Source organism: Ascidia mentula, chromosome 8, assembly GCF_947561715.1.
Source record: "Ascidia mentula chromosome 8, kaAscMent1.1, whole genome shotgun sequence".
Taxonomy (NCBI): domain Eukaryota; kingdom Metazoa; phylum Chordata; class Ascidiacea; order Phlebobranchia; family Ascidiidae; genus Ascidia; species Ascidia mentula.
In genome coordinates, this window is record NC_138573.1 from 13120702 (window position 1) to 13139276 (window position 18575).

Here is an 18575-nt window from a genome sequence, read left to right on the forward strand (position 1 = left end):
TTCACATGACCGCAACTTTAAAGGTGCTGGACTGTCATTAATGTTAGAATGTTGTCCTATCTTTTCTGTTGGTTCGCCATCATTGTGTGAATCCATTCCCAAGGCTGATATACCCAAGTCTGACGAAGAAGACCATGCACCATTCACTGCAATTGATCACTTTGAGGTAAACGTCAAGTTGAAGCCAAAGCCTTGCACCCGTCGTGGAATTCTGTCCACAATTAGTCAGTTGTTCGACCCGATGGGGTTTGTGCAGCCATTTATCCTGCCCATCAAGAAACTAATGCAGGATCTTTGCAAGAGGAATATTGGATGGGATGATCCTATCCCAACGGAGCATGAAGAAAACTGGAAGAAATGGTTGGAAGCTCTTCCATGTCTGGAATCTGTTGCTGTACCTAGGTGCTTCAAGGACTTTGACTACACACATGCTGAACTGCACTGTTTCTGTGATGCGGTGAGACAGGATATGGCGCTGTCTGCTACTTGCGATTGACTGATGGTAGACAATACCATTGTGCCTTTGTGATGGGCAAGTCACGTGTATCACCAGCGAAAGTGGTGACTATCCCACGCCTGGAACTGACAGCCGCAGTTGTAGGTGTGAAACTAGCTAGATTTGTTCTGCGTGAACTGGAAATGGATATCCAACAAGTTGTGTATTGGACAGACTCTACATCAGTGCTACAGTACATTACCAATACATCTCGGCGATTTCCCACATTTGTTGCCAATCGTCTGGCTGTCATACATGAAGCTTCTGATCCGGAGCAGTGGAGACATGTTGACACCAAGCAAAACCCAGCTGATCTTGCCTCTAGAGGAACATTTCCAGATAATGTGAAGAAATGCCAGTCATGGTTTGGTGGACCTGAATTTCTGATGAAAGAAGAAAGCTGTTGGCCAGTGCGCCCAGCTGTACTGCCACCATTACAGGAAGGTGACCCAGATGCTGGTTCCCCCAAAGTGAACACCATAGTCGTCGAAGTAATTGAAGACTATGGACTGAATCGTTTGTTGAATCGATACTCGTCATACAGCAGACTGCAACAAGCAACCGCATGGTTGCTGCGTTTCAAGATGTACATGATGTGGAAGTATTCAAACCGACCAAACAAGCAACCCCCACCTGATGGACCTCTGACTGCCGGAGATGTGAAGGAAGCCTCCCTACAAGTGGTGAAGCTCGTGCAACAGCAGGCCTTTCCAGATGTGATGTCAAGTCTGCAAGATTATGCTGACTTCTCCGAGTTCATGGAATCCCAACATTCAAATGGCGGTAAGGTTCAAAATAGATCATTGCAGAAACTGAGCCCATTCAAGGTGAATGGAATCCTGAGGGTTGGTGGGCGTTTACAGCATGCCTGCCTACCAAATGAAACAAAGCACCCGATGATACTGCCCAGTCGACATCATGTGACTGGACTTGTCATCCACCATTATCACCAGAAGGAAGGACACAGCGGAACTCAACATGTTCTAGCTTCAACTCGTGACCTGTTTTGGATTTTGAAAGGTCAATCATCTGTTCGCCGTTACCTGAAGGACTGTAGAAAATGTCGCCTTTGGAATGCAAAGGCTGGTAAACAAATAATGGCACCATTGCCATTTTTTCGTGTGATTCCTGGACAGCCTGTTTTCACTCATACAGGTGTGGACTATTTTGGTCCCCTGCTGATAAAATCTGGACGCAGTCATGCGAAACGCTATGTTTTTTCTTTTTACCTGCATGGCTACTAGAGCTGTACATTTGGAATTAGCTGACTCACTGGAAACAAGCTCATTTATTCTGGTGCTGAGAAGATTTCTGCGGAGGAGAGGATCCACCACAAAACAGATGTACAGTGACAATGGATGTAATTTCGTTGGTGCTGACCGAGAGCTTCGAAAAGGAATCGAAGACTGGAATAAGGAACAGATATGTGTAGAGCTCAAGCAAAAGGGGATTGAGTGGCATTTCAATCCGCCTGCTGCCAGTCATCAAGGTGGTGTCTGGGAGCGAATGATCCGCACTGCACGAACGATACTGCGCTCACTAACTGGAGACAAAATTCTGGATGAACATTCACTCCACACATTCCTGGTAGAGGTGGAGTCGATTTTGAATTGTCGTCCCTTGACAACTGTAAGTGATGATCCAAAGGATGGCCCAACATTGAAGCCAATTACCTTGCTAACTGGCAGCCTTGATGAATCTATGGCACCGGGCATCTTCAACAAAGCTGATGGCTATCGAAAGTCATGGAAAGCGGTGCAATGGCTGGCTGACCAGTTCTGGAGACGATGGATGAAGGAGTGTCTACCCCTACTTCAACAACGCCACAAATGGCTACACCCAGTTCGCAACTACCAGGTTGGAGATGTGGTCCTGGTAGTGGACACTAATACCAAGCGGGGTGTATGGCCAAAGGGTGTGGTAGATGAGACCTATCCAGACAATGATGGCATTGTTCGGAGAGTTCGTGTGCGAATGACTGGTTCTACACTGATGAGAGATGTTCGAAAACTATGCCTTCTCGAACCCATATGACAACTTGTCATTCTGTCCATGCATGTATTTATATATACCTTGCTTTCTTCACAAGCATTTCATATGGTACTCTCTATTCTGCCTTCACTGTCATCCTGCTTTAGACTTCCATTGTGCACTGCCTCATTGTGTAATTTCCATTGTGTAAAACCTGACAACTTGTGTGAAAGTCACCTGTTTCTTTTCTTGCCATTCCTGTCATCATATGATTGTCTGAAACTTGTAAACCTTTTGATACACCATTGTATTGCAGTATTGAACAACCATTACCTGTTGTAGTTTCTCAGTTATATGTACCTCATTCATGTAAACCATTACATGGTGCAAATATGTAGTCTTTTGGTACTGAAGCATTTGTTCCTATTGTGCAGCCAAAGTGTTTACCATGACCTCATGTGCCAACATTTCTAGACATTGCCAATGTGTTGCCTTTCTATGTCACCATTGACTCTTCACTTGTGTGTATGTGTTCACTGTCCGTCCTTGTTATTAGAAAAATCTTTCACTATGGTTCAATATTTTTGGGGCCGGTATGTTACGGACAGTTTAACAATTTATTAACATTTCTATGTTACTTGAACCCTTGTGTGTATATGTGCACATTGGCATTACATCATCGCATTCCTTTGTCTCAATAAAGCGTGCTCGCATGGTTTCCTGGCGGGAAATAGCCACAGTAATCGTTAACATTAATGTAGATTAGACCTTGTCGAGATTCTAGTGGTACTTCCATATTTGTGACAAGTGTTATGTAGACTTAAAGGCCTGTCATGTGCCTCTTTCAGTGTTTTGTAAGCCAGTTGACTATGTAGCAAATTTGTGACTTTGTTTGTATGTTTTAGACGCTAAGATAGCTCCACAGTGCCTTTAGAAACGTGGTACTGTGACCTTCAGAAATCTCAATCGTGCCCTGTTTGTACTGTTTACCCCGATGCTGTCCCATTGCTGATGTATTGTGTTGTGTCTCACCCATTCTACACTGCTGTCATCCCGAATCTGTGAACGATTTAGCGTACTGATTCGTCGTTCTTTCACTGCACAATATATTCACTAAAAACCAAGAGACTGGGGTGCGATTGCGAATTTCTGACTCATCGTACCTGACGTTGGTACCTACGAAGACCCGGTATAGGCAGACCGATAGCGTAGGCCTATGCGTGACATTCAACCAATAAATTTTGGCCGTCACAGAATGATTATTGAAATGTGAAGTTTGCAGTTGTTCATATCTGCCTTTGTTATTCAGTGTTATTTATCTTGTTAAACTGTGAATAAAGACATAATGGCAAAAGCTCTCCGCATGAGGCATTTAATTTATAACATTATATTTTTCCACGTAGACAGTAATGAAATGTGTATTACTGTGTGACTATGAAATTATCCAAAAGTCATAAATCATGTTTGAGCTGCCACCATCATTCTTCTGTCTTATTCTTGTAAACACTGCCCCAGTTATATGACGAACATGACTAAAGGTAATATTTTACCAGTGTGTACATGTAATCTCATTTAATTTAGGATTAGTTTGCTTTACAATCATGTTTTGTATTTTACACCTCCAATTGTGTTGTTTTGTTCTATTTTAAATAGACTTAAATTTTATGGTAATTGCGCTACATGTGCAAGTGTGTGAATTTATCACTGCAAATAAAATTACTTATGGAATTGTGCAAAATTACTTTTGTGTGACATTTAAATTCCTTTAAGGCATGCAACCATGACCTCAGGTTTAAATTACTTCCTCTTTTGAAGTGGTTCCTCTTTTTCCGGTCGGGATATAATTCTTTGTGTTGTTGTAACCTACATAATGCAAATACACTAGTTTGATGTTTTATCCTGATAACAGCACTTTATTGCTGTTTGGATATTCAGTTAACTTGGGTAGAAATGAATGAGGTAAGTCTTTATGGTAGACTATGGTTTGTTTTTTGGATTTTATTGTACTGCCAAGAGAATTTTTTGTACACCAAGCAATTTTTAGTTTAAGGTTGTAAAATATCATGGACGTTGATAAACCCATAGGGGTTATGAAGTCTGCTGACATACTAAATTACTGCCATGTGACAGTAGCATGCTACTTTGTAATAAAGTGCTGTAAAAAAATAATGCACCATAAATTGATCAGTGCATATTACTTACACTTTCCAAACATTTGACAGATAGAAGTTACAGACCTAATCACATGCAGAACAGAGCATGATGTTCTATTTATAACAACAGCAGCAGTCTGCCGTTGGTGTAGGCACAGTCATATTGGGGATGTTCTTGCAAAATGTTACCGAGCTGATCAAAAGGCCATGTAAGTTACTGTTAAGTGTAAAAATATTAGGCAAACAATGTAATTCGTGGAGATAGTTATTTATATCCTTTTTAGATTTGAGGAAGAAGCTAAGACCTTAATCCAACTGAATCATGAGAACATTCTGAAGGTTTATGGAAAAACAAGTTGGGAGAAAAGTAGTGCATTCATACTTGAGTTTCCAGAATGTGGCAATTTGCACATACTTCAACATGAGGAAAAAATAAAGTTACCTTGGAAAATAAAACTGAATCTTTTCCATCAGTTGATATGTGCTATTTACTACTTGCATTGTGAGTTGAGTTCTCCATACACACATGGACTCATCAAACCAGAAAATATTTTACTTGGAAAAAAAATGCAAGTTAAGTTAACTGGCTTTGAAGGATGCAAAGACAGAAGCAATCCTTTATATTCTGCTCCAGAATTGCAAAGACGTATGTCACCACCAGACCCTGCAATGGACATGTATAGGTAAAGCAGTTGAATATTTCTTTTAAATTTATTTATTCGATATTATTGAAAGAATTTTATGCTTTTGCAGTTTGGCAATGGTGCTTTATGAACTTTTAATTGATCAGAAGGTTTATTATGATTCACCCATGCCCCTGGAATTATTGCAATTTCATATTTTCTCTGGTGTACGCCCAAATCTCCAAAGGGTCAAAGAAGTCATAGAAATTGAGAAAAACAAGGGAAAACACCTAAAGTTTGTTGAAGTTGCAAATGAAGTCATAACGACATGCTGGGATGGATCAGCTATGAAACGGATGACAATTAAAGAAGGTATTACTAATTTTTTCAATTATGTTTTTAATAATTTCTTGCTTTTAAATGTAGTTAGATCCAGAATTGAGTCACTCGTTTCATTTGCTATTAAGAAGACTTCTTTAAATATCATAGAGCAAAAATTGCACAAAAGGCAAAAAAAGGGCAAACATCAAAATGACACAGAAATAAGTTTGAATAATTTTACTGGATCATTTTTGGAGGTTAAAAGTAAGTAATTTGTACACAAACATTTATTTTATCAAACTTTTGAAAATAGTTTGAGTTACTGAGCAGTAAGTTAGCACTAACTTCTATTAATTTATTTGTTAGAAACATTTGTTCATGACCAACCAACCACAGATCAAGAAGACACAGAAATTGCTGCAAAAAATGAAAATCTAGGTGAACAAGATAGCAAAGTGCAGTTTTCAAATGAAAGTTATTGCTAACTATTATTTATTTTGTTTGTTAGAAATATTTGTTCATGACCAACCAACCACAGATCAAGCAGACACAGAAATTGCTGCAAAAAATGAACATCCAGGTGAACAAGATAGCAAAGTGCAGTTTTCAAATGAAAGTTCCCGCCAACATTTATTTATTTTGTTTGTTAGAAATATTTGTTGATGACCAACCAACCACAGATCAAGCAGATACAAAAATTGCTGCAAAAAATGAACATCTAGGTGAACAAGATAGCAAAGTGCGGTTTTCAAATGAAAGTTATTGCTAACTATTATTTATTTTGTTTGTTAGAAATATTTGTTCATGGCCAACCAACCACAGATGAAGCAGACACAGAAATTGTTGCAAAAAATGAACATCTAGGTGAGCAAGATAGCAAAGTGCAGTTTTCAAATGAAAATGCAGTAAGTTATTTTTTGCTTGACCCTGTTTCTGTTTATTGACTTGTGTTTTGTAGACTCATCAACTTGAGGAGCCACATATTCAAAATGTATCGGTAAGATGTTTAAGTTTGTGATAAGAGGTAATTGGTTTTGAAAAAGTTTTGCTACATCCATTGCAGGGAGTTTATGAGTTCATTGATGAAACATCAGCAGTGGTTGGCCCAAATGGAGCAAAGTTGTTTGCCGGTGGATGCTCTGTTGATGTACCAGCTGGTGCTTTACTACAAAGCACAAAAATCACAATAAATGCCTATTATGGAAATAGGAATGAAACAGTTTAGTGTTGTTACAGCTTTTTTAGCAGTTTTTAGCTGCGTATATCACCATTTATATAATTAGACTGGAATCACACCTCTACTAAAGTGCTCCCCACAAGGATTGCTGTTCAACATACCCATTACAATAACATTGGGTTCCAGTTGGATTGCAGAGAAACGTTCACCAACTAACTGCTGGGTTGAATCATTCATTTAATATTCACTTTACGTCTAAACTAACTCATAATATTGCATGATATCGTCTAGATTGAAACAAGTGAAAATGGTTGGATTTGGAGTCAATATCAGCCAGCTGAATTTGATGAAAACGGCTGTATTACCTTTAAAGCAAGACACTTTACATGGTATTTAAAAATACGATTGTTTGTAAACGTAAATTGTCGTTTTAACTAAACAGTATTTTTTTAAAATGTAGCCATTCAGCATTTTTGGCAACTATTTGTGTTAATTTTGATACGAAATACATTATATTTGCTGCATAACAAAATACTCCTTGGTACAGGTGGAAGGTCATTGTAAAATGGTTTGTTGATTTGTATCACTGGAAGAAAAGGAAAACTCTACAATTTATGAGAAAAAATGCAAAAAGCTTTGAATGCGTTTTTACAGAAAATCTGCTGTCATTAAAAGAAGCTGAAAGTTGCCCAAACTCGATGCATGTTGATGTGCTTGATTTGTGGTAATGTGCGATGTTTTGTTTCTGTCAATTAATGAGCATAGGACTGTGTTACAGGTCTTCCCAGAGCACCATAATCCTGAAAATAGAATGCCCTAATGTTACATTTCAAACTGCATCTAAGCCAATTGAAGATGCATTTTTTGAAATAAAGGATTCTGTGTATTTCGACATCGCTGATTTTACCCCACCAGATACAGATACATGTGAAATTACTTACACTGTTTTGCATAATGATGAAAAGTTGAGGAGAAAGACATTTCGAGTTGACTGGGATACATTTAATGGTGAAGTTACAAACCTTTCGTATTTTATAGCTACTATTGTAACATCGTATTTAATAGTTGCAAACACAACAATTTGTTGTAGCATGCTACTGTTGTAACACATAACACAATAATTTAACCCGTTCCCTTTTATCCCAGTCTCTGAAAAACTGGTAAATGCAACACGCAGTGTTTCGAACCAACATTTCTATGAGTTTGCGCGCCGTTTTTTGATGACTGATGACGCATGCATTGATGACGCCTCAGCTAATTTTCGTAATGATTTCGCCCAGCAAAGACGCCACGTACTTATTGCTTGGAAGAAAAGTCATGGTAAATATGTCTAATCAAAATGATGTGTATCATTGACAAATGTAATCTTTTAACCTTTGTGGCAGGAAGAAATATGTCCGTGGAAGATCTCCGCAAAAAGGGCTTTGAGTTTCATGCTGCCAAAGGTAACACACGTGATCATTTTGAGATTGCATAATACAAACAATAAACATAGCGGATGATAATAAATCTTTTAGTCAACAAACCCCTTATCACCCCCACTGTGCAAAAAGAAGTGGTGCAAAAACCTGCGAACACCTCAGGTAAGCAAAAAAATATTTTATTATGTCAGTATATGTTTTATATTTAATACATGCAAAAAAAGTAGCCACGAGACGCAATTTTCCTGGCTTTCGTGTAAATTGCTTGTGTGTTCAGTTTGAGTGGTATGACTCAGCCTTGACCGAGACAACGTATTTCAAATGCATTAACATTTCTAGCGTTGTTTTACTCTGCAGGCCCTTCGAGAATGGTGAATGCAAACTTGGCGACCATTGAAGGAGCAATTGTTGGACAGGAAAGTCTAACTATGAGCAATTCTCCCATTAACAATAACTGTACTATACACTACCACTACTACAACGTGGTTTCTGATAAAACACACAAACCAGTAAAACCTGATGAAGTAAGAAAGAAAAATGGCGAAGCCTCCCAACAAACGGGAGAACATCAATAATTTCTGGAAGTAAATCAGTTAAATATCTATTGAAACAATATTTTTTTATTTGTTTTGTTTGTGATGATTTATGTGTCAAATATGCAACTGTTTTTACAAAGCATTATAATACGTTTTGTATAATAGGTGCACAGTCACGCGTAGCTTTTACGAAAGCAATTTTAGAAGAATTGCGTATCTACATTACCGCTGGGTGGCACTCGTGAACAATTAAATAATTTAAGTTTCAAGACTGGAAAAGTGGGTTTTGTATCCATCAGTTTTGAAACTTAAATTATTATTAACTTCAAAAAAACTGGCTTTTAGGCGATTTCTTGCCTGTTCGATGATAGCAGACACATCGCAATTGTTGACATTTGTACGGAATTAGTATTGATGCTGTTTTCATATCTTTTCAAAAACAAAATTGGCATTTTTTAGTTTTCCAGTAAAGCCTCACCGTTTATAAAACTCTCATGTAACCGTTTTTTACATCCACCCCCCTGTCGTGTTTTTTTTATATTGTGAATTATCGTATTTTGGTCGTCCGCACTTTTAGGCCAACTCTTTTTCAAGTTAAACACCAGTTGTATGTGCAGCTGCGTTGCTATAAAATTGCCCTAGTGTGATTATAAAAACAGAAGCATAGTCAACTCCTCAATAAACAAAACAACGTCAAAACGAAGAAATAAAAATTGTTTTCTTGTGTGGAAGAAGAGTAAAGTCTGGTGACAACGACAATACAAACGATGATAACAGTATCCCGCCTCAAAATGGACCAAACTTGTTCCGTTCGTAGTTTAATCAATATTATTATAACATTGTGACAAGACAATGCTGCCACCGCGCTCCCCGCTCGGCACAAAACGCCGTGCCTCTGTTTGCTTTTGTGATGACACAAACAAGGTTGCGAAGAGATAAGGGTGCGGGAGACTTGTTTTCCTCATGTTTTAGCCCAATTCGATTGTTTGGTGGGAATAACAAACAAGACATTGTTGGCTTTTGTTATATACGTGCTGTTGACAAAATTAACGTTGGCACTATGGCACATATTGCTTTGCTAGTTTCTTTCAATTTTTACACAATTTGTTGTGTTTTTTTGGCACCCGTTTGCCAGTGTACTGTGTAATTTTCTATTTTTATTCATACCCATCTTTTCGACTGAATTGTCTCGCTACCGAATTCCGGAAAGTAAAACTACTCAGTGTGTTGGTTAGCAATAAATTCGGCGAAAGTATTACTTTAGTGTAATTAAAACGTTTTGCCATAAACTTTCCAAATTTAATATTAGTTACTCGTTTTACTTTTTCTGTGGACATCGTGTTCATGTTGGTTGCACACACAATAAATACAAACCATTTCGTTGGTTTATGAAGTGTGGCCTGGGACAACAGGAAAGGGTCAAACGTGGACAACCAACAGCCTTTCCTGGATTATGACACAACAGGATGGCCTGTGACGTCAAGCAGCGGTATAGCATTTCCGTTCAGTACCATTTGATGTCGACATCTTCTCGGCCAAAGTTCCTTACAAGGAATAAGTTCTAAAGATCAGGAATCATAAAACGACAATCGGAAACACCGGGCGTAAGCTATATCGCAGGAAGTCATATCCTTTTAGGTCATACGGGCACATACATTCAGCAATAACCTGCAGTACCACAACTATTGAATCGAAAATTCACTAGGTAGTAGCAATGTACAGGACTTGAAAGTCGAGAAAGTGTTGCGTCGCGTTTTGAACCGGAGGTTAACGAATGTGAATTTGGCGTATTTACTTGATCCGCGTTTGTAGGTGGTATTTTTTTTTCAGGAAATCCACAACCCCTTTACATTCACGCCCCGGCCAGGATGATACATTTCAACCAATTGGTTTTTGAGAATCGTACTCGGTAAGTATAAAGCGCAACCGGTATTTTGGGTTATGATTTAGTCCAGGAGCTGCAACTTGTTTGCTTTTAACGTTATAAGTTGCCTTTTGTTACAAGCGCGGGCTGCAAGCGTGTAGGACGGATATGCCCCATTTGTTTGCTATTTAATGTCTATCAATAAATCCTAATCCACGGATTTTCTACAGACACATTTAGTTTTTATAGGCTACACACTCAAGTATAAACGTACAGTTAACAAGTATATCGACACAAAATACCGTATTCCTCTTTTCTATTTCAGATGGCTGTATTTTGTCACATTGGTGTACCGTTATACGCGGCGGTGCTTCAACGTGGGTGAGCTTTTGGTGCTTGGCATATCAACCACATTACATTGGAGTCATATTGGTAAAAGCAACCTACCTGCTTTATAACTTTCACCTGCGGAAGCCAGGAAGCGCTCGCTATCAACTAACGACCTAATACCCCGTATCAATCACGGTTAAATAAAGGTTGTAGTGCGTTTTACTGTATATTCAATGCTATTGTCTGCGATCTTCAAACAGCGTTCACATGATCAATCACCACAGCTTAAGAAATAAAATACATCTAAAAGATTATTGTAACGCGAGTACAAGAACGGTAAGTAGCGAGCAGTGAATTGATGGGTCTACAGCACAGGGTTGCCTTGGCACTTCAACCACATACGCTCCCAGTGAACACCACAAAAATATTTCATCGTAATTCACTTGGGTGGAGTCAGTTGGTTGCAGGGCGATCTATTGCACGAAATGATCACTAATGTATGAATTGCGGAATGATACAACAACACTTGGATAGGACGCGCAGTACTATCCTCGTTCGTGAGTACGATGGTGAAAACAATGCCTTATGTAAGACAAATAGGTTTGTGAAGAAGTACGAAAACTACACTAGTAACACATGAGGGCGCGACGATAAAAACCAGTAAAGTAAACAGATATACATATAAAAAAACACAAACTTAAACAAAAAAAGCCACCACTTCGCCGTTTCCGATGTGCGTCGTCTTTACTCGGACGTGTTACAAAAATTCGCAAAATTTGTGATGACATCGTGGTTGCAGCTCGGCGAAGGCGGAAGGCGTCCATCGGTTGAAACACTGAACTGATTGTTTGTCTTCGAAAATGTCCTTTCACTCACCGTTGTACGTGATCATATACACCGTCCTCATTCGCTTCCTGGTATCTGTTACAACACGCGCGCGTCAGATTCTATGCAAACCATACGCGAGTCATCGAGGTTTTAAATCCACTTCCGAAAAGAACTTTCGAGAGTGTGCTGGGCTAGACGACATGCGACGTATACTTAAGCCGCATAAACAGTGGAAATGAGGTATGTCATTTTTGTTTTCTTCAACTTTAAACAGGCAGTTAACGTATTTGGATTTGTCATTAAATTCGTCGGCGCGCCAACAACATATATCAGGCGTCATGCAACCTTTAGGTCAACTTTTTTATACGCATTAAGTACAGTCGCAATGATGTTGTTTTGATAAATATTGCAACAAATAAAAGCTATTTTATTCCAACCAAACCAACGAAAACACAACATCCCCCCTACCCTCCATTGAAGGTGTCAGTAGTGGCGTAAGTTGGATCTGCGGGTGGTTTTTTGGCTCCTGTCCAAGATATGGAATCATATTCTCCGTCTTGTTCGCCTTGTCCGCCTTGTCCAATGTTCAACGAGCTGTAATCCGACGACACGCCTTCCTGTTCCCAAGTTGTGTCCACAGTCTCAGCGTAAGTTGCTTCCTCCACCATTTCAGGGGTTGCCATGGCGCTGTGTTGTCGTGGGGGTTTCTTTGGGGGATCTCCGGGGGGTGGAGGGCCTTTCTTTTTACCAAAAATGCCTGTTTTCGGTTTGTCTTTGGTTGGCTGTGGCTTATCTTTTCCTGTCATGCAAGCATTAATGTTAGTTGCTTTAAGCTTAATTTTGTGGCTCGGAGTCTTTGCATGTCTTAGCGACTTATGGTGACTTGTTGGACAAAATTAACACCATCGAAGTCGATGTAGAAACGTTTCTCTTAAAAGCTCCCGAAACTCCTGCATTAAACCTCTGGCCTCCAAATCTGGGGCCTTTCTACTTTCAGTTCTTGTTTCGAGCATTCAGTTCTTCCAAAATATTTTAAAACTACTTTCTTCACATGGTAAATTCAGTTGCAAACTACAACAAGAACACATATGGAGTAGGACACTTATATAGGACACATAATACAACAACCAAAAGTGTTCAAAACATACCTGGCTTTTTAACACTTTTTGGTGCAGTTTTTAGGTTAATTGGCTCACTGTAGACTCCCTCTGACCCACCAATCCCGGAGGATATTTCTCTTCTAAAATCCAATGGATCAGCATACATTGATGATGCAGGCAAAATGCTGGGAGAGGCAGGAGCCAGCATGTCTGGAGAATGTGGTGCTTTAGGCGCTGACTTACTTTTTGTATGTCCAACACTAGAGGTACCTTTGAAAACAATGAGTGGTTTTCAACAGTAAATTTTTGTTGTTCATGGTGAAAAATGTAAAATTAAAACGCATCATTTATTCAGCAAAAAAATGTGCTAGGGTCAATAAAAAAAGGACTTTTAAATGTAGAATTCTTTAACTTACTTTGTGCACGCCCACGGGAGGCAATAGTTTTAACATTTTTTTCAACTTCTTGAAAGATGGCATTATAACTGTCAGTAACAAAGTAGAACATTCCTGGAAAACAAACTTGTGTTGTTTTTGGATTCGGAATCTCGGAATTAATCCGATTAAATTTTACTTTACATGAATGACTGAACACATTTTGTTGATATGGAACACAAGATAATAAACATGATATTTCAAACCATAATACAAACCAACAACTATTTTTATTTGTAGACAAAGCAATGTTTTCCTTAAATTTATGGCGTGAGCCCACAGAGACATGTTGGGAAATAATTCGATTCACAGTGAAATCAAACACAACATTAACAGTTTTGTGTGTTAACTACCTGTTAATGTTTGGTTTTGGAATAAATAATAATTAACACAAATATGACATAAAAGGTGTGCCACTGGATTACATGTTCAACAGTTAATGTTGCCTGGTGTCATATTACCATGTGAAATGTATCAATGTTTTTATTGCAAACAAACCAGCGGTATATTCACAAATGGTTACGCTGTTGTATAAATCATATGTGGCACTAGTGTTTTATAGCTGTACCTTCGCCTGTGGGGCATCGCCTTCCAGCCTCAAGTGAAAATTCTTGTTTGTCCCTGCCATATCTACAAAACAAGGACGTGGACACCTAAGTTTTGTATGCACAAGCCACTTAAACTACTTTCACTATGGTATTTATAGAAATCAAATATTGGATCACTCAGCACACCAGTAAAGACCATATTGTTTCACTTTTAAAGTGGAAGAGGGCAACCTTTCACGATTTGGTTGCTTTCATTTTCAAAATCCACTTAAACCGTAAAATGAAAGCCTTTGTGTGACTGTCAAGATTGTTTAAACACACAAACCCACCAATTTGTTATATTGTACTCACAGTGTTCACTAAGAACATGTTTTACATAGAGGAAAAATTCATAACATGCAATAGTCTGAACAGCACCCCACAAGGAAAAAAAATGTTTCTTACTTTCGCAGTAGATGAAGGGGCCATTTTATAACTACTTGTTTTGTATCCCTTTCATGCAGTGAAATGTCATCAGCTGACACATTCAGGAAATACTTTCCCTTCAGCTTAAGATTGTCTGTAATCTCTGTTGACTTGATTTCCACATCAAAAAATACTAAAATAATTTTCAAACTGTTAAATGTCAATGTTTTTTGTTACAAATTGCATCTACATGTTTCTTCATGTTTGTATGACTTTCTTGATTAACAATATATGCAATATTACGAAGCCTATTAACAGCACTGCTTACATTATTACTATATCCAATGTAATTTTAACTAATTGGTAATACCATCTCTAAGGGAATTTTCATCACTTGATTCAGCAAAGAGAGTAGACTTTAAGGCATTTAACCACCTTTCCAGTTCTGTTTCATTTGCAGCAGAGAGTATCTTAAACAATAAATATTATGTAACATTTTTGATGTGATTATGTGAAAGAGGAAATCTACCTGTGGCTTGTCATCACCAAAGTACAACTCAATACAAGGGCCTTTGCCATCTTTTTGGTCAATCTTGTGAATTTTTATACATCTGTCCAACTTTACACAGCTCTGTGCAACAAGAAAAAGCAATAACGTTGATAGTGAATTCTTGTAAGGAGTGAACAACACATCAGTTTAACTATTTTTTTGGATCAACATGTGGGAAAAATGTTACTTTTTGTGCCAATGAGTACTTTTAAAGTTGGTCTCCAAATAGCTTAAAAAGGAACTAAAAATAATAAAAAAAACTGTTCTAAGTGTAGAAACTGTTGTGACCATTTTACAATCATCAACTTAGTTGGATTACTACACAGAATTAACTTCATTTCTACCTTCATCGACTGAGTTTTGCTATCATGGAACTCAATCCGAGTCACACTTGTCGGTGTTTTTCTGTACAGGACTGCCCATTTCTTGTTTGATTTCTAGTGTAGTTAAAAGAAGTGTAATTATTTAGATGTAATCAGAATATCATCAGTTTCAATCGAATGGTAAAGCATAAATTTCACAAGAATCTATCATTTAACCCAATTGTAGTGCAGCTAATTTTATAACTAATTACAAGAACAAAATGCAAAAATAAACTGGAGCTTACTTTTGTGCCCTTGCTGTAAGTTATTGTTCCAGATATTACTTCATCACCCATTGTAGCAACAGAGACATTTACAAAAAAACTTAATCGTATTTACTTTAACAGAACAACATCATTCAGAATACTACCTTTAAAAAGAGACAAATAAATTATGTGCACCTTTGGTATCACAACACACTTTGCAAAGCACAAGCAAAAATACAATTGATCTAATTACATCAAGAACCCTTACGATGGTATCTAAATTGCAGAGACACTAATCTTAATACTAACCACAATGTGATATGAATCATTCTGGCCTACAGGTCATCTGCTATTAGAATTTGGTTGTATGCGTTACATGAGTACTCCAGCATGTTCATATTTTATGTAGGCCCCAAACCCACTTATTTCCAGTGTTTGCCCTGTTCTCCCGAATATGTGCGTCACAACCGTTTAATCAAGCTAAGCAAACTTTATTGTGAAACTCTGTTCAATTGTATTTGTACAATGTATATATGCCTAAACACACACCAAGAAAGTTTAACTGTCTTTGTAAATTTCCTTAAATTTTCAAAATTGAAATAGAGCTTTTCAAGCAGCTACACAATCTGTTTGATTTTATCTTTTGGATATCATCATATGAAATGGTCGTTGGTAAAGCCTAATCCTTTACATCAAATATCAGTATGACCCAGCACTGAGTGGTAGAGGTCAATAACTTGTAATGCTTAAGACTGACTCCTTAATTTTGCCAGAATTTAGCCTTCTATTGGGCATTGTCTTACTACCAGCACGACAATTTATGGGGATAAGTTATTAAATTAAAACAGACTGTTTCCGATTGAAGTCAGTCTGGTTTATAACAAATGATAGAAGCTTTTCTGTTTGTAGTTTATTTTGTATTTGCAGAATCTGATGCATGTGCATGCAAAAAATATTTTTCTATGATTTGTAATAAAGACGGACTTCAATTGGGAACATTCTGTTTCAAATCATTAACACGATTCTTATTATTTATATATTCTTATATTTTATATATATATATATATATTACATTACAATATTACTGCAGCATCTAACCATGGACCATAATATAGAACAACTATAAAATAGTAGTACTGTACACGATTAAACACACAATTAGTAAAATTACTGTCAAGTCTTAGATAATATAAAACAAAGTGTAACACCAACCATGTAAACACTTTATTGCTACAAAATCTAATAATTTAGGTTATTTTATGATCTAAAAGTTTGAAATAAATTGTCCACATTAAAATGAGGAATACATGACAAGTAACAAAACAAAACATCGCTCATCTACTGATATGTGGTACTAGCCTTCTATTGCCTACTAATTTTTTTATCAACTTCACAAAATACCTTGGTATACCAAACTTTTATTCTAGTATAAGATTGTGTGCACCTTTAAAAATCGTCACAGAAAACCCCAGATTGGGTTAGCCTAATATATTCTGGTGGTGAACAAAATAAAACATACTTCACGTACCTAAGGTAAAGAAAGGAAATGAACCTGAACAGTTTCTCTTTATCCTGTATTAACATATAACGCAAACCAACTCACAAAACAACTGCAGGGTAGCAAAACTACGTTAAATTTTGCGATTATCAAACAGGTATGTTGAGCGCAAGCTTTGCGTTGTGGGAAGCAAACACGGAAGTTACCAGAGATCGAAGGACAAAAATAGAACTGAAATTTCCGCCAGCAAGTAGGGGTCCCTACTGGCTAAAATATTACGTAACAACCACTTTAACAAAAAAATTATGAAAATCCAGGAAACTGCCACAATTTGATCACAAACAGTTTGTAGTATTGCGTCATTAATTAATTTTGTTGCACTTGACTGCAGAAACGTCACGGTTGGATACCCATTGGTTTACCAAAAGGGGAGTTTTTGTGATGCAAAATCCAAGGTCAGCAAAAACGAAAAACGCTTGTTTCTCGGATTTATCTGCACAACAAAGTTCAAAATAACAAAATTCTTACCGGGGCATTGGGAATCACCAGCCGTTGAATTCTCACCGGAACGGCGCACTGCTGCACAATCAGATATCCGAGGCAGATCAACTCGCTTCGAAATGTTTACATCAAATCTGCTAGAAGAGGCAGTTATGAAGAGAAATATAGTCAACTAAAATCCCTTTGGTGTTGGGTTTTGAATTTTATATTGCTTTGTAAAAGCAAAATGTAATTACATTGGTGGCTTATTTGACACACTTTGCCGTACTAAAACCGGTTGCTACCTCTGGGTAGGGGTAATTTCAATTAGCTTATCATTGAGCAAAGGCCAAGCCGGATCGGACTGTAATCAACGCTTGAGGAACCGCTACATCCATCGAAATACACAACTTAGCTGAAATAGTTAATGATTGACTTAAGAACGTTCGCACGAAAATAACGGCCTATTCACGGCGTAAAATAGCGGTTACATCAATTCGGACTACCACCACCTTTCAAAAAGTGTTTCCAAGAAACAACTTCTTTCTCTCTTACAATTTTTACAACAAGATTTTTACACACACTGGTGCATTTATCCTTGAAATAGTAAAGCATTTTTGAATGAAGGTAGTGGATACACGTAATAGAAGAATTGGCAAACTTCAAACTTATTTTTTTTTATTAGTTTTATATAACGCAGTTTAATTGTATCCAATGTTCAACTGGCACAAAGGTTTTTCTGTGAACATTTGGATTGTGCAAGACTGTTTAGTTTTCACAACCGCCCACAGCAACTTAAACGAAGGAAATATAGGCAAGCCCGTGCTTGAAGAAAATTAAAGGGTCCTTGACACAGTGTACACTGGCGATTCGGGGCTGCCCAAGTGCAATATAAGGCCGTGAAAACAAGTTATATTGCCTTCGTCGCTCTGGAGCCGCACACAAACTGGGTTACGCACAATGCTGTGTTTACTCTCACAGCGCATCTCTCCTTGCTCCCGATGAGATAAAAAAGAAACAAAAAACGAGTAGGTATTTTTTTCTTTCTTGTAACGTCAAGCCGTAGCAACACAGAGCTCGAAGGCGCTGGTAAACGAACAGTTCGTAGTAAGAAGCTGTTCCTTGCAGGGTGTCTTGCTGCGCTGATTGACTGCTGATATCGATTATATTGCAAACGAAAACATAATTTGAATTATGTAGCAATAAATGCGGTGACAGTTTTGGCGTATATATGCAAATACGCTTGATCACATCCCAGGTAGCATTGCAAGT

The 18575-nt window shown here is 37.8% G+C and overlaps 3 protein-coding genes across 4 annotated transcripts; 2 read left to right on the top strand and 1 right to left on the bottom strand.

The window, feature by feature from the left end:
• Nucleotides 1-528: 528 nt before the first annotated feature.
• LOC145911999 (uncharacterized) lies at nucleotides 529-2530 on the top strand. Its single transcript, XM_082999430.1, has 2 exons — nucleotides 529-1279; nucleotides 1761-2530. Exons 1-2 carry the CDS (start codon nucleotides 529-531, stop codon nucleotides 2528-2530), a joined length of 1521 nt encoding a protein of 506 aa, XP_082855556.1.
• Nucleotides 2531-3723: 1193 nt separating this feature from the next.
• Nucleotides 3724-10069, top strand: LOC145910202 (uncharacterized). 2 transcript variants are annotated; one of them, XM_082997239.1, is made up of 20 exons: nucleotides 3724-4005; nucleotides 4283-4426; nucleotides 4690-4829; nucleotides 4905-5303; nucleotides 5374-5615; nucleotides 5670-5828; nucleotides 5931-6002; nucleotides 6073-6144; nucleotides 6215-6286; nucleotides 6357-6469; nucleotides 6523-6561; nucleotides 6628-6783; nucleotides 6848-6964; nucleotides 7033-7130; nucleotides 7289-7465; nucleotides 7520-7749; nucleotides 7888-8061; nucleotides 8127-8186; nucleotides 8259-8324; nucleotides 8520-10069. In XM_082997239.1, the coding sequence occupies exons 2-20, from the start codon at nucleotides 4418-4420 to the stop codon at nucleotides 8735-8737; spliced, it is 2613 nt and encodes an 870-aa protein (XP_082853365.1). In that variant the 5' UTR covers nucleotides 3724-4005; nucleotides 4283-4417; the 3' UTR covers nucleotides 8738-10069. The 2 variants fall into 2 exon arrangements, with proteins under 2 accessions (XP_082853365.1, XP_082853366.1); XM_082997240.1 differs by lacking the exon at nucleotides 3724-4005 and having other exon boundaries at nucleotides 4270-4426; nucleotides 7289-7462.
• Nucleotides 10070-11105: 1036 nt separating this feature from the next.
• On the bottom strand, nucleotides 11106-15492 carry LOC145911358 (docking protein 1-like). Its single transcript, XM_082998679.1, has 10 exons — nucleotides 15365-15492; nucleotides 15102-15194; nucleotides 14737-14838; nucleotides 14578-14677; nucleotides 14247-14400; nucleotides 13823-13884; nucleotides 13237-13329; nucleotides 12869-13090; nucleotides 12189-12519; nucleotides 11106-11813 (listed from the first exon to the last, which is right to left on the bottom strand). Exons 1-10 carry the CDS (start codon nucleotides 15413-15415, stop codon nucleotides 11765-11767), a joined length of 1257 nt encoding a protein of 418 aa, XP_082854805.1. The 5' UTR covers nucleotides 15416-15492; the 3' UTR covers nucleotides 11106-11764.
• Nucleotides 15493-18575: the final 3083 nt, after the last annotated feature.

Bases quoted from the DNA above. Each gene is read 5' to 3' on its own strand.
- LOC145911999 (XM_082999430.1), top strand. From the start codon at position 529: ATGGGCAAGTCACGTGTATCACCAGCGAAAGTGGTGACTATCCCACGC. The intron at 1,280-1,760 runs GTAAGGTTCAAA...ATTTGGAATTAG, and splicing joins ATCCCAACATTCAAATGGCG to CTGACTCACTGGAAACAAGC.
- LOC145910202 (XM_082997239.1), top strand. The intron at 6,003-6,072 runs GTGAACAAGATA...TTTGTTTGTTAG, and splicing joins TGCAAAAAATGAAAATCTAG to AAATATTTGTTCATGACCAA. The intron at 8,062-8,126 runs GTAAATATGTCT...CCTTTGTGGCAG, and splicing joins TGCTTGGAAGAAAAGTCATG to GAAGAAATATGTCCGTGGAA.
- LOC145911358 (XM_082998679.1), bottom strand. From the start codon at position 15,415: ATGGGTGATGAAGTAATATCTGGAACAATAACTTACAGCAAGGGCACA. The intron at 14,678-14,736 runs GTAGATTTCCTC...TTATTGTTTAAG, and splicing joins TTGGTGATGACAAGCCACAG to ATACTCTCTGCTGCAAATGA. The intron at 11,814-12,188 runs GTAGGGGGGATG...GTGTTGTAACAG, and splicing joins ACTGACACCTTCAATGGAGG to ATACCAGGAAGCGAATGAGG.